This window comes from Puma concolor, chromosome B4, assembly GCF_028749965.1.
Source record: "Puma concolor isolate L17-30 chromosome B4, mPumCon1.1.hap2, whole genome shotgun sequence".
NCBI lineage: Eukaryota > Metazoa > Chordata > Mammalia > Carnivora > Felidae > Puma > Puma concolor.
Window position 1 is genome coordinate 263,588 of NC_141673.1, and position 24,212 is coordinate 287,799.

Genomic DNA, 24,212 nt, shown 5'->3' on the forward strand with positions numbered 1-24,212 from the left:
AAAACAACAGAAAATTTGATAGAAACACGTGAACAGGCAGTTTGTCGAAATATATATGGCCAATAAATACATGAAATATGTTCATTCTTCCTAAGAACCAATGAAATGCAAATCTCAACAAAACAAGACCTTATTTTCACATCAGACTGGCCAAGGTATAGAGGCAGTGTGATTCATTAAGGGTCTAGAGTGTGAGAGCCAGATAGTCTGGATCTGAATCTCAGTTCCACCACTCTCTAAGCATGTAGCCCTTCATGCCTTCATGTAGTTTCCTAATCTGTAAAATTGGAATAAATAATAGCACTTTACTCCAACTTTGCTGTGAGGATTAAATAAAATAATTTCAGCAAATTAGTACTCAGTATAGTGCCTGACACATAATACATGCTCTATGAATATATTTGGCTCTCATTATTTAAAAGGTTGATCTTAACCTTCACTGGTTAGTGTGTACAGAAAAAGAAACACAATTCATTGAAGAAAGTATAAATTAATCTATTTATTCATCAAATATTTATGACCCACTGGAGACACAACAGCAAGCAAGAGGCTCAGTCAGCACCCTCACTGGCGAGCATTCTAGGGAGGCTGCACTTCTGAGGACGGCAATTAGGCAACATTCGCCAAATCATCATCCCCTTGACCCCGCAGTCCCACATTAGGAAGTTTATCCTAAAGAACTATTTGGGTAAACTTATGAAGATTAATTTAGTAGAATTCAGAGTACCTGGGATCACAATCTTAAGCTGCAGAACCAACCCAAATATCTATGAATGAGCACTGGTTAAGTCATCATACAGGAAGGCACAGAATCGCGTGGGTAAGACCAGCCCATTCTGGGATAAGACAAGCATCCAGGGCGCTCTGCTTCTGGCTGTGTGTCTTTCTGCATAGGTTGGCTTTTTCCTTACAGCTGGATGCACCACGCTTATATCTTGGGTAGAAATTCAGCTATTTCCATGGAGGAGGGAAATAAACGATTCATTGGCTGAAGAAACAAAGGCAAACGAGGAAAAACCAGGTCCCATCACTGTCCACTAACCCCAGGAATCTAGTCCTGCCCCCAGCCCTCATTTTCTGCCCACACATTCTAGGAGCTCATCCTTCCCTGACTTTCTGTCTTTCTACAGCCGCTGCTCCTGCACCTGGTGGCTGAGCCCAGGCAGAGTCCTGGGCAGATGGGGAGTCCTGGGGCACAGGGGTGCACACCAGTCCTGGAACTTCCCACTCAGGTCCCGGTTCCCACTCAAATGCTGGCCCTGGATGGCCAAGCTGCTGCGAGCCCCTGGAAGCCCACAGCTCAAAGCTCAGTACACCCCAGATCCCACGTCTGGGTGGACCAACCTGGTGTGTCTGATTTTATGGGGGATCTTCTGTCAACACCCTCTGGTATCCTGCAACATGCTTTTCAGAAATTATCATCTAATAAGCAGCAATAATGATTTTATTGACTCATTCTTTAATTAACAATTAAAATGAGCAATTTTAAAATATTTTTGTTTTTAAAATATTCTAATTCAGTAAAATACTTCACATATGAAATAAAGTTTGTACCAACCAAACAAAAATAGTACACCTTGCCCTATCTCAGTATTTTAATTTTTTTAATTTATTTATTTCTTTTGAGAGAGAGAGAGAGAGAGAGAGAGAACCCCAAGCAGTCTCCGCACTGTCAGAGCGGGGCCAATGCGAGACTTGAACTCACCAATTTAAGCCGAAATCAAGAATCGGACACAACCAACTGAGCCACCCAGGAGTCCCTCACTATTTAAAATCTTAAACACAAATGAAAACTCCAAATGGTCACAGAATTGCAAAAGTGTGAAAACTGAGTTCTGTTTCTTCTTCCTTCTTGCAATCACTCGTCTCATTGCTCATCTCAAATCTAAGGCTTAAAAGGAGAAATATGTGTCACCTCGGGGAGAGGAGACACAATTGCCCCTTGAGCTCCAAAAGCCGTTTCGAATGTCCAAGCATGAGGCACTGAGTCCCCTAAGAACAACTTGGAGGGAGTCTGCATTAACTTCCGTACAGCATACAACATTTAATAAAGGCAATAAAAATTGCTAACTTGAAACTTACATATATGCTATTAAAATGCAACAGTAACCACAGTATCTTTTTAAACCACTAACAAAAGATTTGTGGGGTAGGAGTATCTTCTCTCTGACCTTCTTTAGAATTGCTGGTCTCATAAGGATAATAAAAGGCTGATCAATTTGGCACACCCTCGGCGTTATTTTAAAATTCTCTTTAGACAAGGCACCCTCTACCTGCCTCTCCCTTTCGGCCCTCAGGTCCCCCCCGGAGGGCCCAGACGCGCAGCTCCCAGCAATCCCCAGCTTGCCTCACGTTCCATGCCACACTGGGCTCAGAGCTCCCTTGGCAAAGACCAGAATTCCCACAAAACACTGGGCACTCCTCATCCCCTGCCCCCTTCCGAGAGTAGGCAGGTGACTGGCAGAGCTGGGTAAAATGGACACATTCTTTTCATTTCCTTCATTGCTTTTGTGTGTGTGTGTGTGTGTTTGTAAGATAAACACTAAGTTTCTTTACTAAAATTTTTCCTTCATTAATAATGAAGTTATTTAGGGGCACCTGGGTGGCTCAGTCAGTTAAGCATCTGACTCTTGGTTTCAGCTCAGGTCATGATCTCCGGGTTCTTGGGTTCAAGCCCCACATCGGTTCTGTATTGACAGTGCAGAGCCTGCTTGGGATTCTCTCTCTCTCCCTCTCTCTCTGCCCATCCCCTGATAGCACTCTCTCTCAAAATAAATAAACTTTAAAAAATAATGAAAACGTATAGCCTAAATAGAGTTATTTAAGGCTATACGTTTTCCACTGAACACAGCTGTAGCTATGTCCTGTAGAGTTGGGTATGAGGGATCTACCTTTGCAATGTTTTCTACATAACGTGTAACTTCACATTTGAGTTTCTCTTTGATCCAGTGGTTTTTAAATGAGAATTTGTCAGGGCGCCGTACACTTCTGGAATGGGGGCACTGAAGCCCAGCGAAGAGCCAGGCCAGTGCTCTGGCGCAAGGTCCTGCCTGCAGGGCGGCGGCACCGGCGACGACTCCGCGGAGAAGCCTCCAGGGCTGGGTTGCGGGGGGCGGAGCCAGGTTGGGGTAAGGGGCGGTCAGCCCCGTTGCCAGGAGGCGGAACCTGGACACAATGGGGTCTGAGAGCCGGGCCGGGAGGGGGCAGGCATCCGGGCACTCCACCTTGCCTTCCCCGCCGGGAGCCACGAGAGCAGGTTAGTGCATCAACTCTGGAGCCCCCTCTGGGCACCAGGTTCCCCACGTCGCCTCCTCGCCCCAGTGTCTTGGCCGGATGCCCCTAAAATATCCCAGCCCCCCAGAACCCCAGGGAATTCCTTCCCCCCCAGGATTGAGTCCAAACTTGGCGCGCTCACACACCCCTATTGGACTCACTTTGGGGGCTTGAAGCTCCGGCCCGGCCCCCCGCCGCCCCCCGCCGAGCCGGGAAAGCTCCGGTTTGTTTTCCCGGCGCCCGGGATACAGGATGGGCCCCACCCCCGGAGTCGGGAGGAGCTGGAGCGGAGAAGCGCGTTCGGCGCGAGTCCTGGGTGGAGGGGCCGGGGCCGCCACCTTCTGTCCACAGGTGCCGCGGGCCGTAAGCTCACCCCACCCTCGCGCGCCATGGGCTCGGACGTCTGGGTCGGCCCTTGGCGGCCGCACCGGCCCCGCGGCCCCATCGCAGCGCTCTACAGAGGCCCGGGGCCCAAGTACATGCTGCCACCGAACACCGGTACCGGCGTCGGGCGGGGGGTGGAGGGGCTACCGAGGCCTGTGCCGGCAAGGGGACGCCGTAACCCGGCTGCAGGGCGGAAGGGAGGGAAGTCTGTTGGAGGGAGGGATACGGTGCACTGTGCCAGGGGCGGGGAGCAGCGGGGGCCCGCGGTGACGCTGGGACGCTCCTTCAGGCTACATCCTGCACGACCCGTCGCGGCCCCGCGCCCCGGCGTTCTCCTTCGGCGCGCGCCTCCCCACGCAGCAGACTTCGTGCGGCCCCGGGCCCGGCCACCTGATTCCAGCTCGTATGACCGTGCGCGGCCCCGACGGCACCCCCGCCTACTCCATCTACGGCCGTCCGCGCCACGCAGCGCCCTTCCTCACTCCGGGACCCGGTCAGGACCCCTGGGACCCCGGGCTCCCCAGGGCAGAGCCGCCTCCGGGAAGGCCCACCCGGGAACCCCCTACCTGTGCCCCGACGCCCCCTCCCCGTGTACCCTAACACTCCAAAATCGGTACCTCCACATCTGGATCTCAACCCCAAGCCCCACCGGGCTTTGACAAACCGTGGCTCGGATTCACCTCAGTCCCAGGACCCCCAACCCGGGTCCCCACCAGGCCCCCAACCCGGTCCCGGTCCCGGCCCACACCCCCGGTCCGCCCCGCAGGCAGGTACTTCCCAGAACGAGCTGGGAACGCGACGTACCCCAGTGCGCCTCGGCACACCATCGCCCCCCGAAACTGGGGCATCCACGCGGAGCCGCAGACCCCAGGTGAGACCAGAAAGGCCTATTCCAGCACCGTGGACCTTCCTATCCCTGACGGGGAACCACTCTCCAGGCTGCGGCGGGGAGACCCTGGCCTGGCCAGGAAGACTCGCCCCCGCCCCAGACCCCACCCCTTGCTGGCTCCTCCCCAGGCCCCGGGGCCTACACTGTGCCCTCGCTCTTGGGTCCGCGTGTCATCGGTAAAGTCTCGGCCCCAACTTACTCCATCTATGGCCGCAGCGCAGTGGGCAGCTGCTTCGAGGACCTCAGCAAGGTGGGAGAGGGGCTGCGGGACACGGCGCAGCGCGGGGTGCACCCGGCGGGCCACAGAGGGTCAGGAAGCAAGAGGTGAAGGCCAGTGCGCCCCCGCTGCCCTCCCACAGACCCCGGGTCCCTGCGCCTACCACGTGGTGAACACTGGGATCTACAAGCCTCGGGCCCCCCAGTTCTCGATGCTGGCGCGGAATTCACTCCCCCAGGACAACACCCTGAATCCGGGACCCGCAGCCTACAACGTGGACCAAGGGGTCTGGAGTCCCGGGTCAAGGGTCAGGGGAGAGGGGAGGAGGGTCGGAGTCCCGGGGTTCCCCGGCGCGGAGCTGGACGCCTGGCCCCGCGAGGTCAGCGCAGTCTCCTAGGTCAGCGCAGTCTCCTGGGTCCGCAGCACCGCAAGCCCGGCGGCTGGAGCTTCGGGATCCGGCACTCGGACCACCTGGCCCGGGTCCTGACCTACGCGGATGACTGACCCGCTGGGCGGGCGTGGCCCCACAAACGTTTGCTTAAAACCTCCCGAGCCAGCAGCGTGTCCGCCCCTGTGTGTTCGCGGCGGGGGCGCGGGGCGCGGGGCGCGGGGCGTGCGCGGCGGGCCGGCCCGGTAAGTCCCGGAAGGCGCGCGCCCGCGGGCCTTCCTGATTGGCCGAGACACAAGGGCCTGGGGCGACCATTGGCCGAGAGTCCGCCTGTCCGGGAGGCCCCGCCCACCCGCCGTCCTGTGGCCGCGGGACTGCAAACCGCCCCCGCCTGGAGTCTGGAGCAGGATGGGTGAGGGCCGCCGTACCGGACAGGTACAGGCCGGGGTCAGGCTGTGAGGCCGACGAGTAGGAGCCAGACACGGAGACACGCACACGGGCACCACAGACACGGTACAGAGGGAGCGGACATGAGAGGGAGAGACCGGGATCAGGGTCGGGACAGGTGCACCTGCTGCAGAGACCCGGACACGGGGCGGCCGCAGGTTCCGGCGGTCTCGCACCCCGCAGGCTCGGAGCGATGGCGTCCTAGGGACCCGCGGCCCAGGGGCGCCTGGTGACCTTTCAGGGGGAGGGAGCTCAAGCAACTCCCGGGTCTGACCCGCCTGAAGAGAGACGAAAGCCCCCTGAGCTAGGGGGACCTGCGGGGCTTCGTGTGCGCTGTGGAGGGGAGTGCGCAGGGCGCGCAAATCGGTGCGTGGGAACTTCTGGGCACCCCTAACCCTGAGGTCAGCCCGAGACCGCTTTCCCCTGGGGACGCCACAACTGTCCTGGGGACAGTGCCCCAGCACTGTCAGTGACCTCAAGATAACCCACCGCTGTGAGAACACCACCCCCCCCCCACCCCCGTGATGGCTACATCACCACCGTATTCCATGCCTAGAAGCCGTGCTAGTGGCCATGCCACTGGGAGGCATAGATCTGAAGAAGAAAGTGGTGCTGACCCAGGCCCCGGCCAAGTCTGGGCAGCAGCTGGAGCTGCCAGAGGCCTTCTGCCCGCAACTCATGAACAAAATTCTACAAGGGGAGTGGGTGACAAGGTCAGCCTGGACCTGGTACCTACCCGGCTGGCTACAGGCTACAAGGTTAGAAGATGCCTCCTCTCCAGACCAGAACGTCTGACCTCAAAGAGGTCAGTTAGCAGCATACAGGCAATCTCCAACTTCAAGCCTGACCTAGACAAAGTCCCCCAAAGATGGGGTCCAGGCTTCTCACCCCCAGGATGGAATTTAGGTTCCCCCCACCCCATCAGCCCCCCATTAACAGGACCAAGTTCTCCAGCTCCCCCTTGGGTACCCCACTCAGGACTCCCAAGGGAAGAGCTGGGTACTCCTCTCTCTTGGTTCCCCAGACTTGTGCTCCTAGGGGTAGGTACTAGCCTCCTCCTTGTCACTTGTCCATACCAAATCAAAACAATTTCTTTTCCATTCCCTCTCCACCAGCTGCACATACAACTACTTACTAAATGCTTAACTCCAGCTGAAGCCCTAACCAGGGAAAGTGAGAGAGAATGGTGGAGGTAGAGGAGGAGTAGGTGTGCAGGTGTACTCAGCATCCCTGCCCAGCAGGTACCAATGACCAACGGATGTGGTTTGAGGTACCCTGGTGGGGCAGGGAGGGGTGGGGCCGGGGAGGAAGCCCCGCCAATAAACTGGAGTCTATTCCTGGATTCACCCTCATCCAGAGTTAAGAGCAGGTACAGGTGGGCCACTGGTCATTGATCTAGGTTCTTGATGGTAATATTGGCCAGAATCTCTGAAGAATCACTGATAGGTCATTAATCAGGGTCACTAATGAGGATATTGATCAAAGTTATTTATGGGTCACTGATGGTCATTGAACTTTGGTCACATCATCAGTGAAACCTTGATTGGAGTCATTAATAGGGACTTGATAATAACCACCACTGGGCTCTCTGATCAATCCTTAATGGGCCACAGGACATTGGTCATTATACCTGATGGGTCAGACCAGTCATTAATGAGGAATTACCAGAATTGTTCAGAAGTTTCTGGTCATGGTCTTGGACACCTGTCATGGTTGCTGATGAATCCGTGATCAGGGTCAGTGAAGGGGGTCCCTGGAAGTCCTGATGCAGGGTAGTCTGGCCGGATGTAAGGGCTGCTGGAGGGAGTGGGCGCAGTCCTATGGGTCAGGGCAAGAAGCTGGTTCCTGTGGACGGACTCCTGTATGAAGCCAGAGTGAGTGTCAGTCTCCATCGACACCCTGCTAGTCATCACAGGTAACCTGACCTCAGACTCCAGGTCTACTTCCTGCATGTTAAAGACCCCTGACCTCTGACCCACACAGTCAGGGTCCTCTCATCAGGAGACCATGAGACTTCCCCCAATCACTGGTGATCTGAATAGACCCCAGGGTCAGCGTACCATCACAAGATCCCTGACCACCAACTCAGAAAGGTGACCTGACTGATGCACAACCCACCAAGCCCGTTGCAGGTACAACAGGGGACTTGATCCTCAACATTCAGGGTCTCTAAACCCTCATGACTGACCCAAGAGTCAGTATACCCCTGTGAGAAATAAGCCCACCGACCCACTCGAAGGAAGGACACGGAGACTCAGAGCACAGTGAAGCCAGGCTCTAATCAACGTTCTTGCACGAGCGGTGTCTAAGGGACAGGCACACTCAGGGCGGTTACAGCAGGCAATTTATCTCCTAGCGTGAAGTCCCTCCCCTTGTTCTTCATTGGTGAGTACTACAGAGGTTACAGCCTTCCCCAGAGGTCGCCTCTGCCCACGGAAGGCACAAAGTAGTCTGGTTGGAACAAATGTACATTCCCTGAGGTGAGGCAGACTTCAGTTCTTTGGTGCACGCTAACTGCAAAGCCCAAGAAAATAAGGCCGCAAAAGGAGAGGGGAAGAACCAGGAAGTGAAGTGCCTAAGGGTTTGGGACTCCGGCGGGGGGGGGGGGGGGGGGGGCGGGGGGAGGTTCATACATATTCTCAATAGGTTATAAACCTATTCTTAAGTAGACAGCACAACTTTTATTTGGTGTTTCTGAAAATGAATCATCTCACTTCTCACACGCCACATCTCCGAAAAAGCTCCAGACCCCTCTGCGTCACCACCCCCTCCATCCTCAGAAGATGGTGGACAGCCCATCCCCTCCAGTGGTGGACTTGAAGTATTCCCTAGTCACACCCAGCAGCTGGCAAGAGTCCTGGGGAGCACCTGTGCCTGCTGGAGTTCGTGTGTCCTATGGGAATCCCAGTGTGGCTGTGGCCTGTTTGGGTAGGTCTTCTAACGTGAGCTCAACTTCCCCTGCATGACTCTGGCAGTCTGGTCCCATGTGCCTCTTGGGAGCTGGAGGACCGCCCGGCCCAGGGGCGCTTCGAGTGGATGCCCGGGAGCAGAGCCTGGACCTGGGCCTGGCTCCAGGCCTATGCTCCCGGACCCCCGCGCCCGGAGGAGGAGCTGCACGTGCCCGTGGACAGTGGGCGCCGGGAGACCTCCGTCCCTCCCCACCAACCCAGGCCCCTTCCCTTCTCCGAGTTCCCATCCCCTTTCCTTCCCAGAGCCCGGATTCTCACCCCTGGCCCCCCGCCTCCGGCCGGCACCGCGCAACTCATCCGGGCGCAGCCACGCGAGGCATCCACTCCGGCGGGAGGTGGAAGCTGAACTGTAGGTCGGCGTGGGCCGGAGGCTGGCCCTGCAGGGGTCGTCGTGCCCTCGGACCGCGCGCCCTTCGCCACCCCCTCGTCCTTTGCCGACCTCTTCCCGCCGCCGCCCGCGCACGCCGATCGACACACTGCGGAACAGACGGCCACGGAGAAACCGCAGGAAGGCCGGCGAGACCGAGAGGAAGTGGGGGAAGTGGCTCCGAGGGAAGCCGGGCCGCCGCGGGACGGAGCGCGAAGGGGCGGAGCCAGGGAGACGCCCCGCCCAACTTTGCGCTGGGCCCGCCACCTTTTGCGCACGCGCGCAGAGAAGCAGGGCCTGGGGAGCGGGGACGTTCACGCTTGTCTGCGCGTGCGCCATGCCCGTGAGCGTGCGCGCTGGCGTTGAGCGCACCGGTAGCGCAGGAATCTGTCGACTCCGCTAGTGCAGCGTGGTTGAGTCTACAGCGGTGACGAGCTCTGGCAGAGCGGGGCTGTCCCCTGAGTCGCGGTACTTACGCCGGGTTCCGAGGAGACTGGGTCGTGCTCGGTGTGTGGCTCGGTGTCCAGCTTTCTGACCTTACAGGTGCGCGTCCGGGAGGGCGCCCTGGAGGTGGGGCTCCCAGAAAAAAGGGGCCCAGGAAGGCGTGCACAGGCTGCCTTCGCTTGCCAGGCACATCGCGTGCACTGCTTAGAGCGCGTATGTAAAGAAGGAAGCTGGTGGAGAGAGGCTGTGGGACGTGCCAAAGGTCATCCACACCAGAGCGCAACCCCAGGAACCATCCGGAAGTGGGCGGAGACCAGAAGTCTGGGAATCCTCGGGAGGGTCTTCTCAGCAGCTGAACGAACAGGTGAGGGGGAGTCTTAAGGCCCCCACTTAGCAAATTTCCAGGGGCTCCTGTGAGAAGGACACGGCGGACACCGAAGTTGGTGTCAGGATCCTGGCTGTGAAGGGGGGTGGGGACGCTCGTGACCAGTGGAAACCTCATTCCTCTCGGGGTGAGAGCACCAGGAAAGCTCGGCCTGGAGCGGCGTCGGTGGGTACCTGCCCGGGCTCCTTGTGGGCGGACCGGCACGGGTGCACAGGGCTGCTGCTGAGCGCGGGGGGGAGGGGGCACAGAGTTAAAGTGGTGAAAGGCTGGCAGCCCGCAGGAGGGCCGGAGGAGCCCATCTTTGGGGGTTAAAGGCAGAGACTCGGCCACCTCCTTTCAAGAAATGGGTTTATTGCAAAACGACACACATGCTCAGGAGCCCAGGCAAGGCATGCACTTGGAATGCTTCCCATCAGCTGACCCGGTGAGGTGTGGAGTGCTTCCCCGGGCCATAGAGCTGCAGGCACAGGACCGGGGTGGGAGGAGACAGACTGAGCCTCTCCAGCTAAAGGACAGGAGTGACAAGCATGGGCATTTGAGAACACCTTTCATAGGTGAGGCAGTCCTGAGCACTAGGTGAGCAGCTGTGAGCTGCCGTGCAGCCTTGGTCCTTCAGATGGTGGCAAGTCTCCCCAGAGCCAACGGGGGGCTGACCCAGGAGGCGGAGGCAACCACAGGCTCCTGACACCTGTGCTCTTTCCTAGGCGCGTCAGGTCCATGCTGCTGCTGGTTCTGGCACCCAAGGCTTGGCACAGGCTCTCTCATCTGAAGCCCCCAGCCCTCGTTTGGACCCCGGGAGGCAAGGCCGGACATGTGAGGTGCCGGCTCCTGTCAAGGCAGGGCCCTGGAGACACAGGCAGGCAGAGCCGGCCCCAGGGCCCTGGGCTTGGAACTAGGCTGTTGATCACCGCCTTGTTTGGGGCTGGGCTGGGTGGGGCCTGGCTGGCTGCCAGGGCTGAGAAGGAGCAGCGGCGGCAGCAACAGCGGACAGAGGCCCTGCGCCAGGCGGCTGTGGGCCAGGGGGACTTCAGCCTGCTGGACCACCAGGGACGGGCTCGCTGCAAAGCCGACTTCCGGGGTCAGTGGGTGCTGATGTACTTTGGGTTCACTCACTGCCCCGACATCTGCCCAGACGAGCTGGAGAAGTTGGTGCAGGTGGTACGGCAGCTGGAGGCTGAGCCCGGCCTGCCCCCGGTGCAGCCTGTCTTCATTACTGTGGACCCCGAGCGGGACACTGTCGCAGCCATGGCCCGCTACGTACAGGACTTCCACCCACGGTTGCTGGGCCTGACCGGTTCTGCTGAGCAGGTGGCCCAAGTGAGCCGCAGCTACCGCGTGTACTACAGCGCGGGCCCCAAGGACGAGGACCAGGATTACATCGTGGACCACTCCATTGCCATCTACCTGCTCAGCCCTGACGGCCTCTTCACGGACTACTACAGCCGGGCCAGATCAGCAGAGCAGATCGCAGACAGCGTGAGGCGCCACATGGCTGCCTTCCGCAGCGTCCTGCACTGAACCAGGTCATTAAAGAGGGTGTGATGGAGCTGTGTGCCTGTGGTCTGCGTCGTCGGTGGCCCCAGGAGGCCACGGCAGGGAAGCGCAGCCCTTTGCCTGCATAGCGCAGGAGTGTTTTTTAAGACTAAGTGGGATGGCAACACCATTTTATTGGGCTGGGCCAGCCAGGAAACAAGGGTCGAGTGAGCAGACGCGATGCCCAGCACCCACGGGGGACGGAGCTCCAGAGCCCACCCGTCAGCGTCAAGGCTCCCCACTCAAGGCTGGGCCATGGAGGGGGCAGCGTAAGTCTGGAAGCGCTTGTGGGCCCGCTGGTGGGTGAGTAGTCTCAGGGACATGGTGTCCACAGCTGCCTCCAGCCCCGGCTGCTGGGTGATCTCCACTGTGTGGTCGTTGGCCTACAGGGATAAGGTGTCAGCAGAGTCGGGGACCGCTTCCCTCCCAGGCTCCCCAGGCCACTCACCAGCTGCAGGGAGGCCAACATGGAGCGACACACCTCGAAGGCAGGTTGGCCAGCTACAAGCTCCGCAAAGGGACGCCACTGGTTGAGCTGGCTGAACCTTGAGACCACCTGGTCCCCATAGGTGTGGATGTCAAAGGGCACGTGCTGTTCCTGCAAGAAAGAGGGGCAAGATCCCGGGGCAAAACCCAGGCAGGCGGCAGGGGAGTCCCTAGCTGTCAGTCAGCGCTTGGCCCAACCCCTCCCTCACCTGCTCCTGGAGCAGCGGCTGGATGGTGTCCTCCCAGTGCCTGATGCGCTCACTCAGCTCCGTCTCCTGCACAAACTTCTGAGATGTGGCGATGAAGAGCTCCTAGGGCGGGACCGGGAGCTGCCACCTTCTGTGCAGGAGCCCCGCACCCAGCGCCCCGACCTGCTCTGACTGGGACCTACCACATTCCTGCGGACCAGCTCCTCATAGCTCAGGGATGCCGGCACGGCCTCTGTTTCTGGGAAAGGGGCAGCTATGAGCTTCTGTGGCCACGGGCCACACCCCTTCCCCCTCCACTGTCCTCAGGGGCCCGGAGCAGCCGCCCCGGCCAGCAGCTCACTCTCAGACCTACCCAGGTCTGCGGCTTCCCCACGCTTTGCCTCCTGAGGCTCTGCATACTCCTCAGGCTCTAGAAAGTCATCTGCTGGCAGACAGAGAAGCCCAGGAGGAGGCAGGTTGGCCGGCAGCGGATGCTGAGCCCCCACCCCGGCCCATCCCAGTAGGCTCCCACCTGCGGCCCCCAGATCCTCCAGGGAATCCTCCAGGCGGTCCTCTTCCACAGGCCACAGCCCCTCCTCAGGCCTCGGCAGCCACCGCTCCGCCATCTGTGTGCAGACAGCATCTATGAGGCACACTGCTGTCTCCCACCTGGGACCACGTGGGCTCCAGACAGTGGCCAGTACTTGCCTCCCTCCTCTGCAGCTTCCGGAGGGTCTCCAGCTGTTCCTTCACGTGCTTCCAGTACAGGACTTCCATGTCTACACACAAAGCCCTTGTAAGAGGGGCTCCCACGCCCTGCCCAGCCCCCCTCCCCAGTCCACCTAGAGCCTTGGGTGCCCCCAGGCCGAGGGGGGGACAGGCACTCAGCAGAGTGCGCACATGACCCTGACCTCACCTGCAAAGGACGGGCCCTTTCGCCGGGGCCTCCTGCTGTCAGCGTGCTCGGCATCTTCGAGAGAATTTGGTCAGTAGGAACCGAGCCAAGTCCCCATGAGCTGCACGCGGACCCTCCTGCCCTGGCCCGGCCCCACCACACCCACTCACAAGCAGCCAGGTACCACTGGTGGAAGTCCTGCAGCTTGGCGACACCCTTCCTCTTGCGCTTCTGTCCTGGAACCTCCTCCACACAGGGGGGCACAGAGTAGGGCCTACCTGGGGGCAAATGGCTACGTCTCAGTGCACAACTAAAGGCCCTGGGGCGGATGATGGCACCCACAAGCCCGAGGAGCAAGTGCAGACCGCACTAGGCAGCACAGCCCCCACCCTCATCTACCACTAGTGCTCCGGAGAACCCAGCCACAGGTGCCCGAGTGAAGGTGTCCCTCCACCCAGTTACCTTTCTTGAAGGGCTTGGCGTCCAGGGAGTCAAAGGGGTCCAGGCTCTGCCAGGGGTCTGGGGTCTCCTGAGCAAAGAGTACAAGCAGACCCTGGGGTGGGAGCAGGGGATGTACATCTTCCCCCCCAGAAGTCCAGACACAGAGAAGGGCTGGCCACATTCAATCCAGGACCCAAGGGTGACCCACCAGAGAGAGAGGTTCCCCAGAGCAGCAGAAGAGGGGATTCGATTTCTGGGGCAAGGAAGATTCCTTGCAAAAGAGAGCCAGCACAAAGGGCCTCCAGCTAGGAGCCCAGGCATCCAGAGCTCTGAAAGCTAGCAGGAGTGAGGGGCGGGCAGCAGAGCCCCAAAGCACATCCTCCTTGCCGGGGAGGGTCTGAGCCCCACTAACCCTCACCTTCAGCAGGGACATAGGCTCCCGTCGCTCCCGCAGCACACACCTGCTGGGCTGGGCAGCACTCTGCAAAGAAACAGCCCCAGGGATGCCTCTCCCCTCCTCCACCCAAGGCTGGGGCACCCCCGTAGTCTGCTCTAGGGTCGGACATCAAGAACCCTGCAGAAGGACCCTCTTAAGGAAAACAAACACTCTAGGAAAAATTGTAGAACACACAAACTAGTAAACTAGTAAAATGGGGTACTGTTTTTTTTCCTTTAAAAAATACCAAAAAAGAAAAAAAAGACTGCAATAAACATCCATGTATGTACCAATCAAAATTAACAAACATTAACGTTTTTCCTGTATGTATCAGGATTTTTGTTCTAATAAAAAGATTTTGGAGCTCCAGGCAGGAACACAAAGCCAACCCTCGGGGGTGGAAGGGGCAGGGACAGCCTCCAAAGCCCATCCCCTCCCACCAGCCTGATCTCGGGAGTCAGCCTGGGAGACCAGCTGCCATCCTAGGTGGCATGACCACAGGGCTCAGACCCTTGAACCCTAGGCCACCTCTCTAAGGAGCAGCAGCTATTCTGATCGGAAAGAGGAAAGATGTAGAAGGCACCACCCGAAAGGGCTGGGTGCAAGGACCAGAGGCAAAGCCCCCGGGCCCACCTATCCCACCGGAGTGTGGGGCCTTCGCAGGCCTCGCAGGGCCCCCACCTGCTGCGGGCTCCTGGCCTCCTGGGGCTCTGGAGGGACGGCGGGGGCCATGGGCTCAGGGAGCTCCACTGCCCCATCTGCGTCCTCATCCTCATCCCCACCTCCAGGCAGCGGGCCTTCCGGAGAGGTACCTGGGCAGGGGAGCAAGAGACCGGTCAGCCCCGAGAAGCCCAAGGCCAGACAGCAGATGGGAGGCTGGCCTTGGCCAACACCCCGGAGAGCCTGCAAGGCCGATTCCCTCACTCAGCCCCACTCATTAGACCCGGAGTGGTGTGACCACGCCTCTCGCCATGCCACGGTTTCATTTGGCTCGTTTTACCAATTTTCCTCCTGAAGGGCTGCCATCCATGTGTGCCCGGGGCGAGGTCCAAACCTCACAGGCCCAAGAACGGCCAGAGGGCAGTCACGAGACCAAGACAGCACAGTGAGGCCAAGGTGGGGAGGGAGGCCCAGGTCCAGGTGCAAAGAAGCCAGGCTTCGTTGCTCCCCACACCTCACCCCTGGGGCGGCGGAGCATGGCCCCATGCAGAGCCCCATCTCCCCACCCCAACCCCGAGTCCACCGTGGTGCTCTCTCCTCACCTGGCTCCTGGGAGGCGCTGAGCGCAGGGACGGAACTGCACACACAGACTTCCATTGGCTGCTCCTCAGCCCCCTCGGCCTCTGCGAAAGATGGGGGACTGGACAGGGTCAGCCCAGCCCCTCCCTCCAGGAGGCCCCTCCCAGGGGCCCAGCAGAGCCAGGGCAGGGGAAGGAGAGCAGAGACCCGTCTCAGGCCTCGGGCACCCCGGGGCCGAGCCAGCTATGGGCAAAGAGGGGGCAGAGGGGATGTGGCCTGGCAGACCTACCCTCACAGCAGGCACCCGGGGAGGGAGGCAGGACCAGAGCTGGCAGGCACACGGGACCTGACAAGGGGTCCAGCCCAGAAGTCCCTTCCTTCCCACCCAGCCCCCACATCCAAGCCCTCACCCTTCTGGTTCCTTGGCAGCAGTGTCTCCGTTGGGGGTATGCCCACCGGCTCCAACATGAAGGCTCCTCTGGGGTGGGCGGTGCATGTGTTCATCCTAAAATCCTTCCGGCTGGCCAGGACCTCCCCCTGACAGCTGTGCTGGCAGAAACACAGCCACTGCAGAGACCCTTCCCAAGCAGCCCTCTCCCCTTATCTGATTCCCCTCAGACAAGCTGAGGCCAGTACCTGTACAGGGGGCTAACATTCTTCTCCATCTCATCAGGGGCCACAAGGGCCATGGGCAGGAGAGGGACGATGAGGATCTCCTGCGTGGAGGCCAAGAGTGGGTGAGCCACAGGCCCCACGGGCTCCATGTGGGAAACCGTACGGGAGGACACCTTCCAACACCCCCATCAGCTAAAGGCAGCCCCACAGAGGGAGGGGGACTCACACGGGGAGGCAGGTCGTTCCTCAGATCCACATTAGCACGGGAGTCAGGGAGGTCATCTAGCGACAGGAACTGTGGGGAGACACAGCTCAGGAGCAGCGCCTGGCAAGCGCACAGCAGGCAGTGGCCACGCACCCAATAGATCTCACCTGGTCGTCGGCCTCCTGGGGGGCCTCGGAACTGGCGTCCCCATCCGCCCCCTGTTCCCGCACTGAGGACAGCTGCTTGGCCCGCCTGAGGGAGAATCAGTGCATGGGTGTCTGGGAGGCTGCAGGCAGGGCAGACGCTCAGGCCTCCACCTGCTGGCTCAGACCACCAGTACTCACTTCTTGCCAGAGATGAAATCGAGAGCCTGGTAGACCAGCGAGTACAGGTACTCCACCTGTGACCGGAAGCAGACGGTGAGGACGCGGAAAGGAGCAGCCTACCAGAGACGCAGAGACGAGCGTGTGCACAGAGAAGCCCACCGTCCCCTCGAAACCCTCCGGCACAAGTCCCGCCCACGTGGCTGCTAGAGTGGCCTCTCCAATCAAACGAGCTCGTCTTATCGGCTGTGGTTCTCTCCTCGTCCTCCGTCCCCACGCTGCATGCAGCCACAGGAACGGCCGTCGTCACCCAGCTCCGACCGTCTTCAGTCCCTGCACGCCGGCCTGCGTGAGGCCCCCCGGCCCATCGCCGTGCTGCTCCTGCCCGACACCCACAGCAGCTCCTTCCCGCCCCGCCCGCAGGCTCGGGCCACCACCGCCCCATCTCCGGAAGCCCGTGAGTCCCTGCCTGCCCCGTCACAGGGTAACGGTCAGGATTTCCGAGAGGCTGACCAGCAGGGCGTGTGCGTACCACCTCTGGGTCTTTCCCTCTGGGATGACACCACCCCAGAGCACACGCAACCCCTCTTCTTGGCCCTGCTTTTTTTTTTTTTTTTTTTTTAATGCAACAAACGTTCATTGCGCTTCTCTTATGTACGGGGCTCTGCACTAGACACTGGACACAATGGTGAGCACAAGAGGTGGTGCCCCCTCATCACAGGGGCCCCATTTATTAGGACCAATAAGCACTACCCGTTTCAAGTGTTTGTTCACATACAGGATTGTGTTCGTGCTTCTTCCCGTCTAGTCTGTCTGAATTAGGTGTCACTGCTGTTCCCGTTTTATAGAATAAACCAAGAGAAAGTCGCCTGGATCAGGGGTAGGTCTGGGATTTGTACCCAGGGATGCATGATTCTCACTGCCACTAGCCACGTGTGAGTCAACCAATTTTAAATTCAAGTTAACCGCAAGTAAAACTCAGAATTGCTCAGTCACGCCGGCCACCTTTCAAGGCCTCCGTCGTCACGTGTGGCAAGTACTTACTGTCTTTGACAGCACAGGTCACAGACCATGTCCATCATTTCAGGAAGTCCTGCTGGGCAGCGCTCGTCTAGAGCTCGCACTCCCCCCCACCTCCCAGACTTCGTCAACGTTTCACTACACTTGCTTTACCACGCTTCTCTCCGTCTGTCACCTCACGTTTTATGCTTTCAAAGTCACTTGCAGACATTCCTTCTCAGGACAAATACAGGATGTAGGAATCTGACGTAACCAGCAAAATCTTAAACTGTCTTAATGACTTATGGTGCCCAGAGATAAATCCGTGTCCTGTGCATTAGAACTGAATGTAGATGGCTCACTGCCCTTCTCTAGTTTGGACCCCATTATCAAGTTCCTGAACACAGTTCTGAACTCTTACCTTTTGTCTTTCTCCCACCCACTACACCGCCAATTCTGAGTCCGCTCAATTCTGAGCACGCTTCCTTGCTCCCCCCTAGGGGATGGCTACGCACTGCTGGAGGAAAAGGGCACAAACGTGCCCCTGCAGACAGCAAGGTGCGCGGACCGTCTGTGCCTTCTGTCAGTCTGTCGTTTGCATTCCCCTCAGCAAGCATTGTGAACTTTCACCAAATTTCCTACGTAGTAGCTGATTCTTAACAGCTGACTTATATTCTCCATTACGAAAACTGGAGCCCTTGGAAGGAGCTCCCCAAATGCCTGTGTCCAACTTCTGTGCATCAATACTGACTTCCTCCTCCAGAATCCTGAGATGAGGTGCCTTTTCTTTTTTTCAAGGCAGGCTTGTCAATCCATGGTCCTGACCCATTCCTCAACTATCTCTTCTGGGATTCTGTTGCATCCGCCGCCCCACCCCCACCCTTCAGCGCTGGCTGTCACTGATACCTGCCCCCTGCCCAGTTCAGATTTCACCAGTGCAGGTGGTGTCCAGGAGCTGGGCATGAGATGGACCACAGCCTGAACGGAGGACTGCTGCTTTCCTCGGTCCCCCCTTCCAGTGACCTCTCCCCCAAAGGGGTCACGCCATGTCTCCACACCTCTCCCCACCCCACAGTCTGGTCCTTCTCTCCCTAAAACCCCTGGTGACCTTCCAGGATACCCACTGGACACCTGAAAACCTTTCCGGTGTGGGTCAATTCACTGAACTCAACATTTTGGGTCTTACGGTCTTCTTTCTTCCCCCTTAAAATTCTCTACTGCTCTGTCTTCCGGGACACTGTCTTGGTTTACCTTTCTCTCACTTTTCCTTCTTGTGGGCACTTCCTAAACACTGGTTTTCTCAGGATGCTCGCTTCATCCTGCTTTTCCTCTTATTCTACATGGGGTTCTGGACGATTGGACTACTGACAGTTTGGACTGGATCATTCTTTGCTGCGTGGGGCTCTCCTGTATACCACTGGATGTTTAGCATTAGCAGCAGGCCCTGCAGTTATAAATCCAAGACTGTTCCTCAGTTATAATTGTTCAATTATAAATCCAAGCTGTATTAAAAGGTGCTGAGGAAGAGGGACACAGGAGGTGCTGGCGAGGAAGGTAAGAGACAGGGGTGAGCCTGCCATCTGCCCCAGCAAGACTGTCAGGCTCAGTCCCACCAGACGCTGCAATGGCAAGAGCAGCAGCCAGATGGGCCCACCTTCTTACTGTAGACACAGGCAGAGCCCTGGATCAGCAGCGCTGCCTCAATGAAGTTCATGGTGGTTTTTCCTTCATCAAAAGAAATGCAGATCTGGTCCAGCTGCAAAACACAACACCAGGGCGTTGGGAAGCCGAAACCTGGGTACGCTTCTCCCCAAGAGCTCACCCAGAGCCCCTGCCTCCTCCCGGCACTCTGGCTCTGCTTGGAGTGAGGAGGCGGGCCTTTGTGATTTCTCCTACCTCCTGTAACCTCTCAGACCTACTAGTTTAGAAAAGGAAGGCCCCTGGAGTGTATCAGCCACAAACGGCCAGAGCTGCACGGGAGTCTCTCCCTGGAGACGCTCCGCACTGAGCCCATCTAAGTCAAGGCACAAGTTGGAGACAGAATCGGGCGGGAAGATCCCTCACCCTGCGAGAAGGAAAGGGGAACCTCAGGGGTGGGGAAGACAGAGACAAAACTCTGGGCCTCAATCCTTTGAGCAGAAACTAAGGAAACACTTACAAGTGAGTCCCCCTCCTTCCTCTGCAACCCCTAACCTCCCGAGCCCCAGCTCCTATCACCCCTTGAATGTCAGTGTCCACAGACCACATGCCAACAAGTCCCAGACCCATCTGCGGCAACACTCTCCCCTACGCTGCGGGACTGTGCTTAGAGCAACCCCAACGCAGCCAAATGTCCCCAAACTTTTTCTCTCCATGCTGAAGCCAGGGCTCCCCAGAACCTGGCCCCTCTCCTGCACGTCTCTCAGCAAACAGCACTTTGAAGCCCAACATGTTTTTTCAAGTTCTGCCTTTGCTTTCCACGTGCCTAGGACACCTGCCCCCAGCTGTGCCCCGTGTGAACCCAGCAGTGTGGCTCGGACGCCTGGCTCGGACGCCAGGGACTTCTCCCTCCCTGTAGGGCAACTGCAGCCTTTACCTCACGGCCTGACGCTGGTGTCCAGTAAATGTCTCATGAACGAACCAAGTGCTGACATCAGAGCTAAGCCTGAAAGACACACTCCCCAGGCAGATGAAAGGAGAGACCTTTTAGGAAGAGCAACCACTCCCACAAAGGCAGTTAGCTGACCCGGGAGTCCACTATTTAGGAAAACATGTCCAAAGCACAGGGCGTGTTGGGGAGCAAGGTCAGACGTTAGACACTATGGAGAGGGCGTCTAGGAGGACGCCACCCAGGGACCACCTCTACCAGTTCCTGAAGGATAGAGGGAGTTTTTCAGGTCAGTGAAACATGAGAGTCTGACAGAGTGCAAACATTCTGGAAATAAGTGAAGGGCTTTCCCTGAAAGGAGGGACTATGAAGCAGAGGGTAGCCGGGCCACCCAGGCCCTCTTCTTCTCAGCCTAGGCTGGCTCACCCACTCCCAGGACCTCACACTCCATCCACTTTCTAACAACTCCCAAATGCATGCTCCAGATTGAACCTCCCATCTAAGCCTAAATCCATATGTCCAGCTGCCTTCTTCAAACACTATTTGGATGTCTTAACCAAAATTTGTATCAGACGGGCCCACACTGAACTCTCGATATCCCCCCCCAACCACCCGTCCAAAAACCCGCAAGTCTCAGCTCCTTCCTGTCTTCTCTCATTTTCCCCATTCAACCTATGCCAAGTTCCCTGCCAATTCCATGCTCCACTTCGACTAAACTGTCTGCTCCTCTCCACAGTGGCTGTGGCTCTTGCTCAGCCGGCCCCACCTCTTGCCCGGCCCTCGGCACTAACTGGGCTCTCCCCCCGCCTTCACTCCCTTCCAGCCTACTCTCGACAAGCCAGCGCTTGTCTGCAGACACAAGGCAGAATTACCTCACTCCACTCAGAACCCTAATGGCTTTCTGTCACTCTCAGGGAAAAAACCCAAATCGCAAACAGAGCCTCGCAGGCTGAGCAGCTTCCCTCTGCAGCTACCCACCCTCCCCTGCTCGCTGCACGGCAGTCACACAGGGCTACCTCTCCAGGTCCCCCGTGGAGCCAAGCACTTTCCCACCTCACAACCTCGGAACCTATCTTCTCTCCACGTGGAACATTCTTCAGCTCATTTGGACTAGGCAACTCCTTTCATCCCAAACAAAGTTCAGTCCCCCACATAAACTCTTCGTGGAGCCCTCAACTTTTCTTTTGAACCTCTCATGTTTGTGATTGCACAAAGACACAGTGACAAGGACAGTGGCCTCTGCTCTGCCACCTATTAGGACTGTGAGCCTATCTCTTAACCTCCCTGTAGAACTAATACCTGTTCCAACAACCCTATGTCGTTACTTCCTCAGGATCCGTTCTCCTACAAGGGTGAAGCAGGGACTACTGTTTGCTTGCCACTATTTTCTTAGGATTTCACATGATTCTTGGCATACAGCAGACACTCAACAACAACAAACAAAAAAATAAATGGATGAAAGAGCCTGGGTGGCTCAGTCAGTTAAGTGTCCGACTCTCAGTTTCAGTTCAGGTCATGATCTCCCAGTTCCTGAGTTCGAGCCCCAAATGGTGCTCTGCGAGAGTAGCAACGTGATAAGATGTGTTTAAAAAAAAAAAAAAGAACTTTCTGGTAGCTGCATGGAAAAGGAAAGGAGGAGAAAGACAAAACAAGAAGCAGGGAATCAGGACTTTAAAGGGCAGAGAAGGTCTGGAACAGCAAACAAAAGCAGGAAGGGAGCTGACCAAGCCAGGAAGTAGATCTACCAAGCATCCCCAGGCACCCTGACCCATGTGGAAACCTGAATTCACAGCAGCCCCACCCAGCACAATTCTCTGCATTTTCTCAGCAGTCCAGGTGTCCAAGCAGAGAAGGTAGATCAGTAGATCAAGTATTCATCCAACAAACACTTATTCTATGCCCCCTACTATATGCAATGCCCCCTACTATATGCTGGGCATTCTATTATTATTATGCAAAGGGAACAGAGTATACACATGGTTCCTGCCCTAGCAGAGTTAAACAAGCGAACAAGTTAAAGAAGAGCTTGTGATAAACATCCTAAAGAACATAAAGTACTGTGACAACTATCTTAAACAGGCTGCTCACCTGACGTTTAACCTAAGACATAGAGGATAAGAGGTGGTTAATCATAAAAATAAATGGGTGAAGAATATTCCCCAGTGGGAACAGAAAATACAAAGACCCTCAGTCAGGAATGAGCTCCAGGGGCACCCGGCTGGCTCAGTCGGTAGAGCATGCAACTCCTGATCTCAGGGTCCTGAGATTGAGCCCAGGTTTGGTGTAGAGATAACTAAAAAATAATAATAAAATAAATAAAGTTCCTTATTAAAAAAAAAGGGGGGGGGAGGGCACCTGGCTGGCTCAGTCGGTTGAGTGTCTGCTGTTAGCACAGAGCCTGCTTCGGATCCTCAGTGGCCCTCTCTCTCTGCCCCTTCCCTGCTGGTTCTCTATCTCAAATTAAATAAATAAACTTAAAAATAAATAAATAAGCCCCAGCGTTGTAGGTTGATTGGCTCTAAAGAACAGGTGGAGAGGAGCTCAAGATGAGGCTACAACAGTCAGCAAGGCCAGATTCGGAAAAGGAGGTTTGCGCTTTAGCACAGAAGCCTCTGAGGCGCCACTGCAGTCACACTTGCTACTGGATGGAGCGTGAATCGGATGGGGCCAAAAAAAGCTGTTACAGAGCCTAGGAAGGAAGGTTTTACATGAATCTGAGCCAGGTAGAAAACAGATGAATTCAAGGGAAATTCTGGTGGTGCAACTGACAGAATTCACCGAGTTTCACTAAAACAGCTTTTAGTTCTCACCTTTTGTTGAACAGTAGTGCTATTTAGCAAGATCAGGAAGACCGAGATTAGGGCAAAAAAATCTAAAGCTCCACTTTAATGTATTAAATCTGAGATGCTTGGGGCACCTGGGTGGCTCAGTTAAGTGTCTGACTCTCAGTTTCAGTTCAGGTCACGATCTCCCAGTTCCTGAGTTTGAGCCCCAAATGGTGCTCTGTGCCGACAGCACAGAGCCTGCTTGGGTTCTCTCTCCCTCTCTCTCTGCCCCTACCCTGCTCTCAAAATAAGTAAACATTAAAAAAAACAAAACAAAACTGAGATGCTTCTGTGGACTGTCTAAGAGGAATGTCAAAGGTAAGCAGCTGGATATACAAAATAAATTCAGAAAAAAAGATCTGCTGGGGGGCCAGGGAGGGCTCAGTTGGTTGAGCATCTCATGGCATAATCCCAGGGTCTTGTGACTGAGCAAAAAGTCAGGCTCCATGCTGAGTGTGGAGCCTGCCTAACATTCTTTCTCTTTCTCTTTCTCTCTGCCCCTCTGCTTTTCCCCCCACCTCGTGCTGTCTAAAAAGAAAAAAAAAAAGAAAGAAAAAAGATCTGGGATGAAGACATAAATCTGAGAGTTGTCCTCATACAGGTGATATTTAAAATCAGGGAAACAAGTGAGATTATTTAAGGGAGATACAGAAGATGGCCCAGGCCCTGCCCAGAGAAGCTAAACACTTAAGAGATTGGATAGCAAAGAAATAGTAAGCAAATAACATGGGGAGAAAAAATCAGAGCACGTAAACCTGTATCCAAAAAGGAGTGGTCAGCCCAACAAATGCTGCTGAACTGAATAAGGTGACACTTCTAGCGTCCCTTGAATTTGCCAGGATAGACGTCACTGTTGATCGCAGTCCAAGTGAGCTGCAATGTGAAAGCGAAGTACAGAAATGGAGCAGACAGCACATTAACAAGGACTAGACTCGGCTGTCAAGTAAATAAAGACCAAATGCTGACGAGTAGAACATGACAGTAGCTTGAAACTGGTTTCAGAACCCAAGATAAGAAACTCTCTTTCACCGTGATCCAGCTGTCTCAAATACCCAAACACGCACATAAATTCTAGTCTATTCTGTTACATTACAGAAAAATGCTTGTCACCACCCATGAAATCCATTTCACGGCTCTGGAACAGGTAGCGACCTGTGATGACAACTCCAGGCTAATTTAATAAGGGATGACTTCCAGAGGCAGAGATGGATTTGGAAAAAAAGAAACGAGCCTGAGGACAGCGCCAGACGGACACAGACGAGGAGGCGGGGCGGGGCCGCCCAGCAGCCCCCCGCCCGCCGCCCCGCCCCGCGCCACTCCCCGGGACGGCACTCACCTCCTCTAGATATTCTCCCAGCTGGGCCGCCACGTCCACCTCCCAGTTCTTAGTGAGGTCGCGGATGGGCTGCAGTAGATGGGCGAAGCGCGCCTCCACGTCCTCCATGTCCGGAAGGGGCCGGGGCGGCCCGGGGACCGCAGGGCCGTCTTCGAGGGGAGCCAGCGTCCTCAGCCCGCCACTAGTTCTGGCGCCATTTTGCTGTTCCCGCCCAGGGTAAGGACGTAGCGCGTGACGCCACGCGCACATCTATGACGCACGCGGCCGCAGCGGGCGAGAGCGAACCCCGACGCCGCGCTGCAGGAGCGCGCCGGAAGGGCCGCCGTTGGTGCTGGAGGCGG

General features: G+C 56.7%; 4 protein-coding genes across 7 annotated transcripts; 3 read left to right on the top strand and 1 right to left on the bottom strand.

Moving 5' to 3' along the window:
- Positions 1-3,117: 3,117 nt before the first annotated feature.
- Positions 3,118-5,319, top strand: CIMAP1B (ciliary microtubule associated protein 1B). The gene is made up of 7 exons (XM_086711890.1): positions 3,118-3,256; positions 3,625-3,771; positions 3,947-4,150; positions 4,424-4,528; positions 4,675-4,796; positions 4,906-5,049; positions 5,187-5,319. Exons 1-7 carry the CDS (start codon positions 3,175-3,177, stop codon positions 5,265-5,267), a joined length of 885 nt encoding a protein of 294 aa, XP_086568016.1. The 5' UTR covers positions 3,118-3,174; the 3' UTR covers positions 5,268-5,319.
- Positions 5,320-5,559: 240 nt separating this feature from the next.
- On the top strand, positions 5,560-8,198 carry TYMP (thymidine phosphorylase). Its single transcript, XM_086711865.1, is given in 5 exon segments — positions 5,560-5,606; positions 5,840-5,964; positions 6,155-6,283; positions 6,286-6,790; positions 6,886-8,198. Coding segments are annotated over 5 exon segments (918 nt in total). The 3' UTR covers positions 6,998-8,198.
- A 1,023-nt stretch (positions 8,199-9,221) lies between these two features.
- SCO2 (synthesis of cytochrome C oxidase 2) lies at positions 9,222-11,309 on the top strand. Of its 2 annotated transcripts, none has more exons than XM_086711893.1 (2): positions 9,222-9,742; positions 10,468-11,309. In XM_086711893.1, the coding sequence occupies exon 2, from the start codon at positions 10,481-10,483 to the stop codon at positions 11,279-11,281; it is 801 nt and encodes a 266-aa protein (XP_086568019.1). In that variant the 5' UTR covers positions 9,222-9,742; positions 10,468-10,480; the 3' UTR covers positions 11,282-11,309. The 2 variants fall into 2 exon arrangements, with proteins under 2 accessions (XP_086568019.1, XP_086568020.1); XM_086711894.1 differs by lacking the exon at positions 9,222-9,742 and adding an exon at positions 9,749-9,928.
- Positions 11,310-11,410: 101 nt separating this feature from the next.
- On the bottom strand, positions 11,411-24,104 carry NCAPH2 (non-SMC condensin II complex subunit H2). 3 transcript variants are annotated; one of them, XM_086711891.1, is made up of 20 exons: positions 23,872-24,103; positions 18,778-18,879; positions 16,146-16,201; positions 15,969-16,053; positions 15,823-15,891; positions 15,618-15,697; positions 15,392-15,525; positions 15,005-15,085; positions 14,424-14,554; positions 13,725-13,787; positions 13,328-13,394; positions 13,036-13,143; positions 12,887-12,940; positions 12,679-12,749; positions 12,503-12,596; positions 12,344-12,412; positions 12,174-12,226; positions 11,992-12,093; positions 11,745-11,894; positions 11,411-11,679 (listed from the first exon to the last, which is right to left on the bottom strand). In XM_086711891.1, the coding sequence occupies exons 1-20, from the start codon at positions 23,977-23,979 to the stop codon at positions 11,539-11,541; spliced, it is 1,818 nt and encodes a 605-aa protein (XP_086568017.1). In that variant the 5' UTR covers positions 23,980-24,103; the 3' UTR covers positions 11,411-11,538. The 3 variants fall into 3 exon arrangements, with proteins under 3 accessions (XP_086568017.1, XP_025782828.1, XP_086568018.1); XM_025927043.2 differs by having other exon boundaries at positions 12,174-12,229; XM_086711892.1 differs by lacking the exon at positions 13,725-13,787 and having other exon boundaries at positions 12,174-12,229; positions 23,872-24,104.
- Between the last annotated feature and the right edge of the window lie 108 nt (positions 24,105-24,212).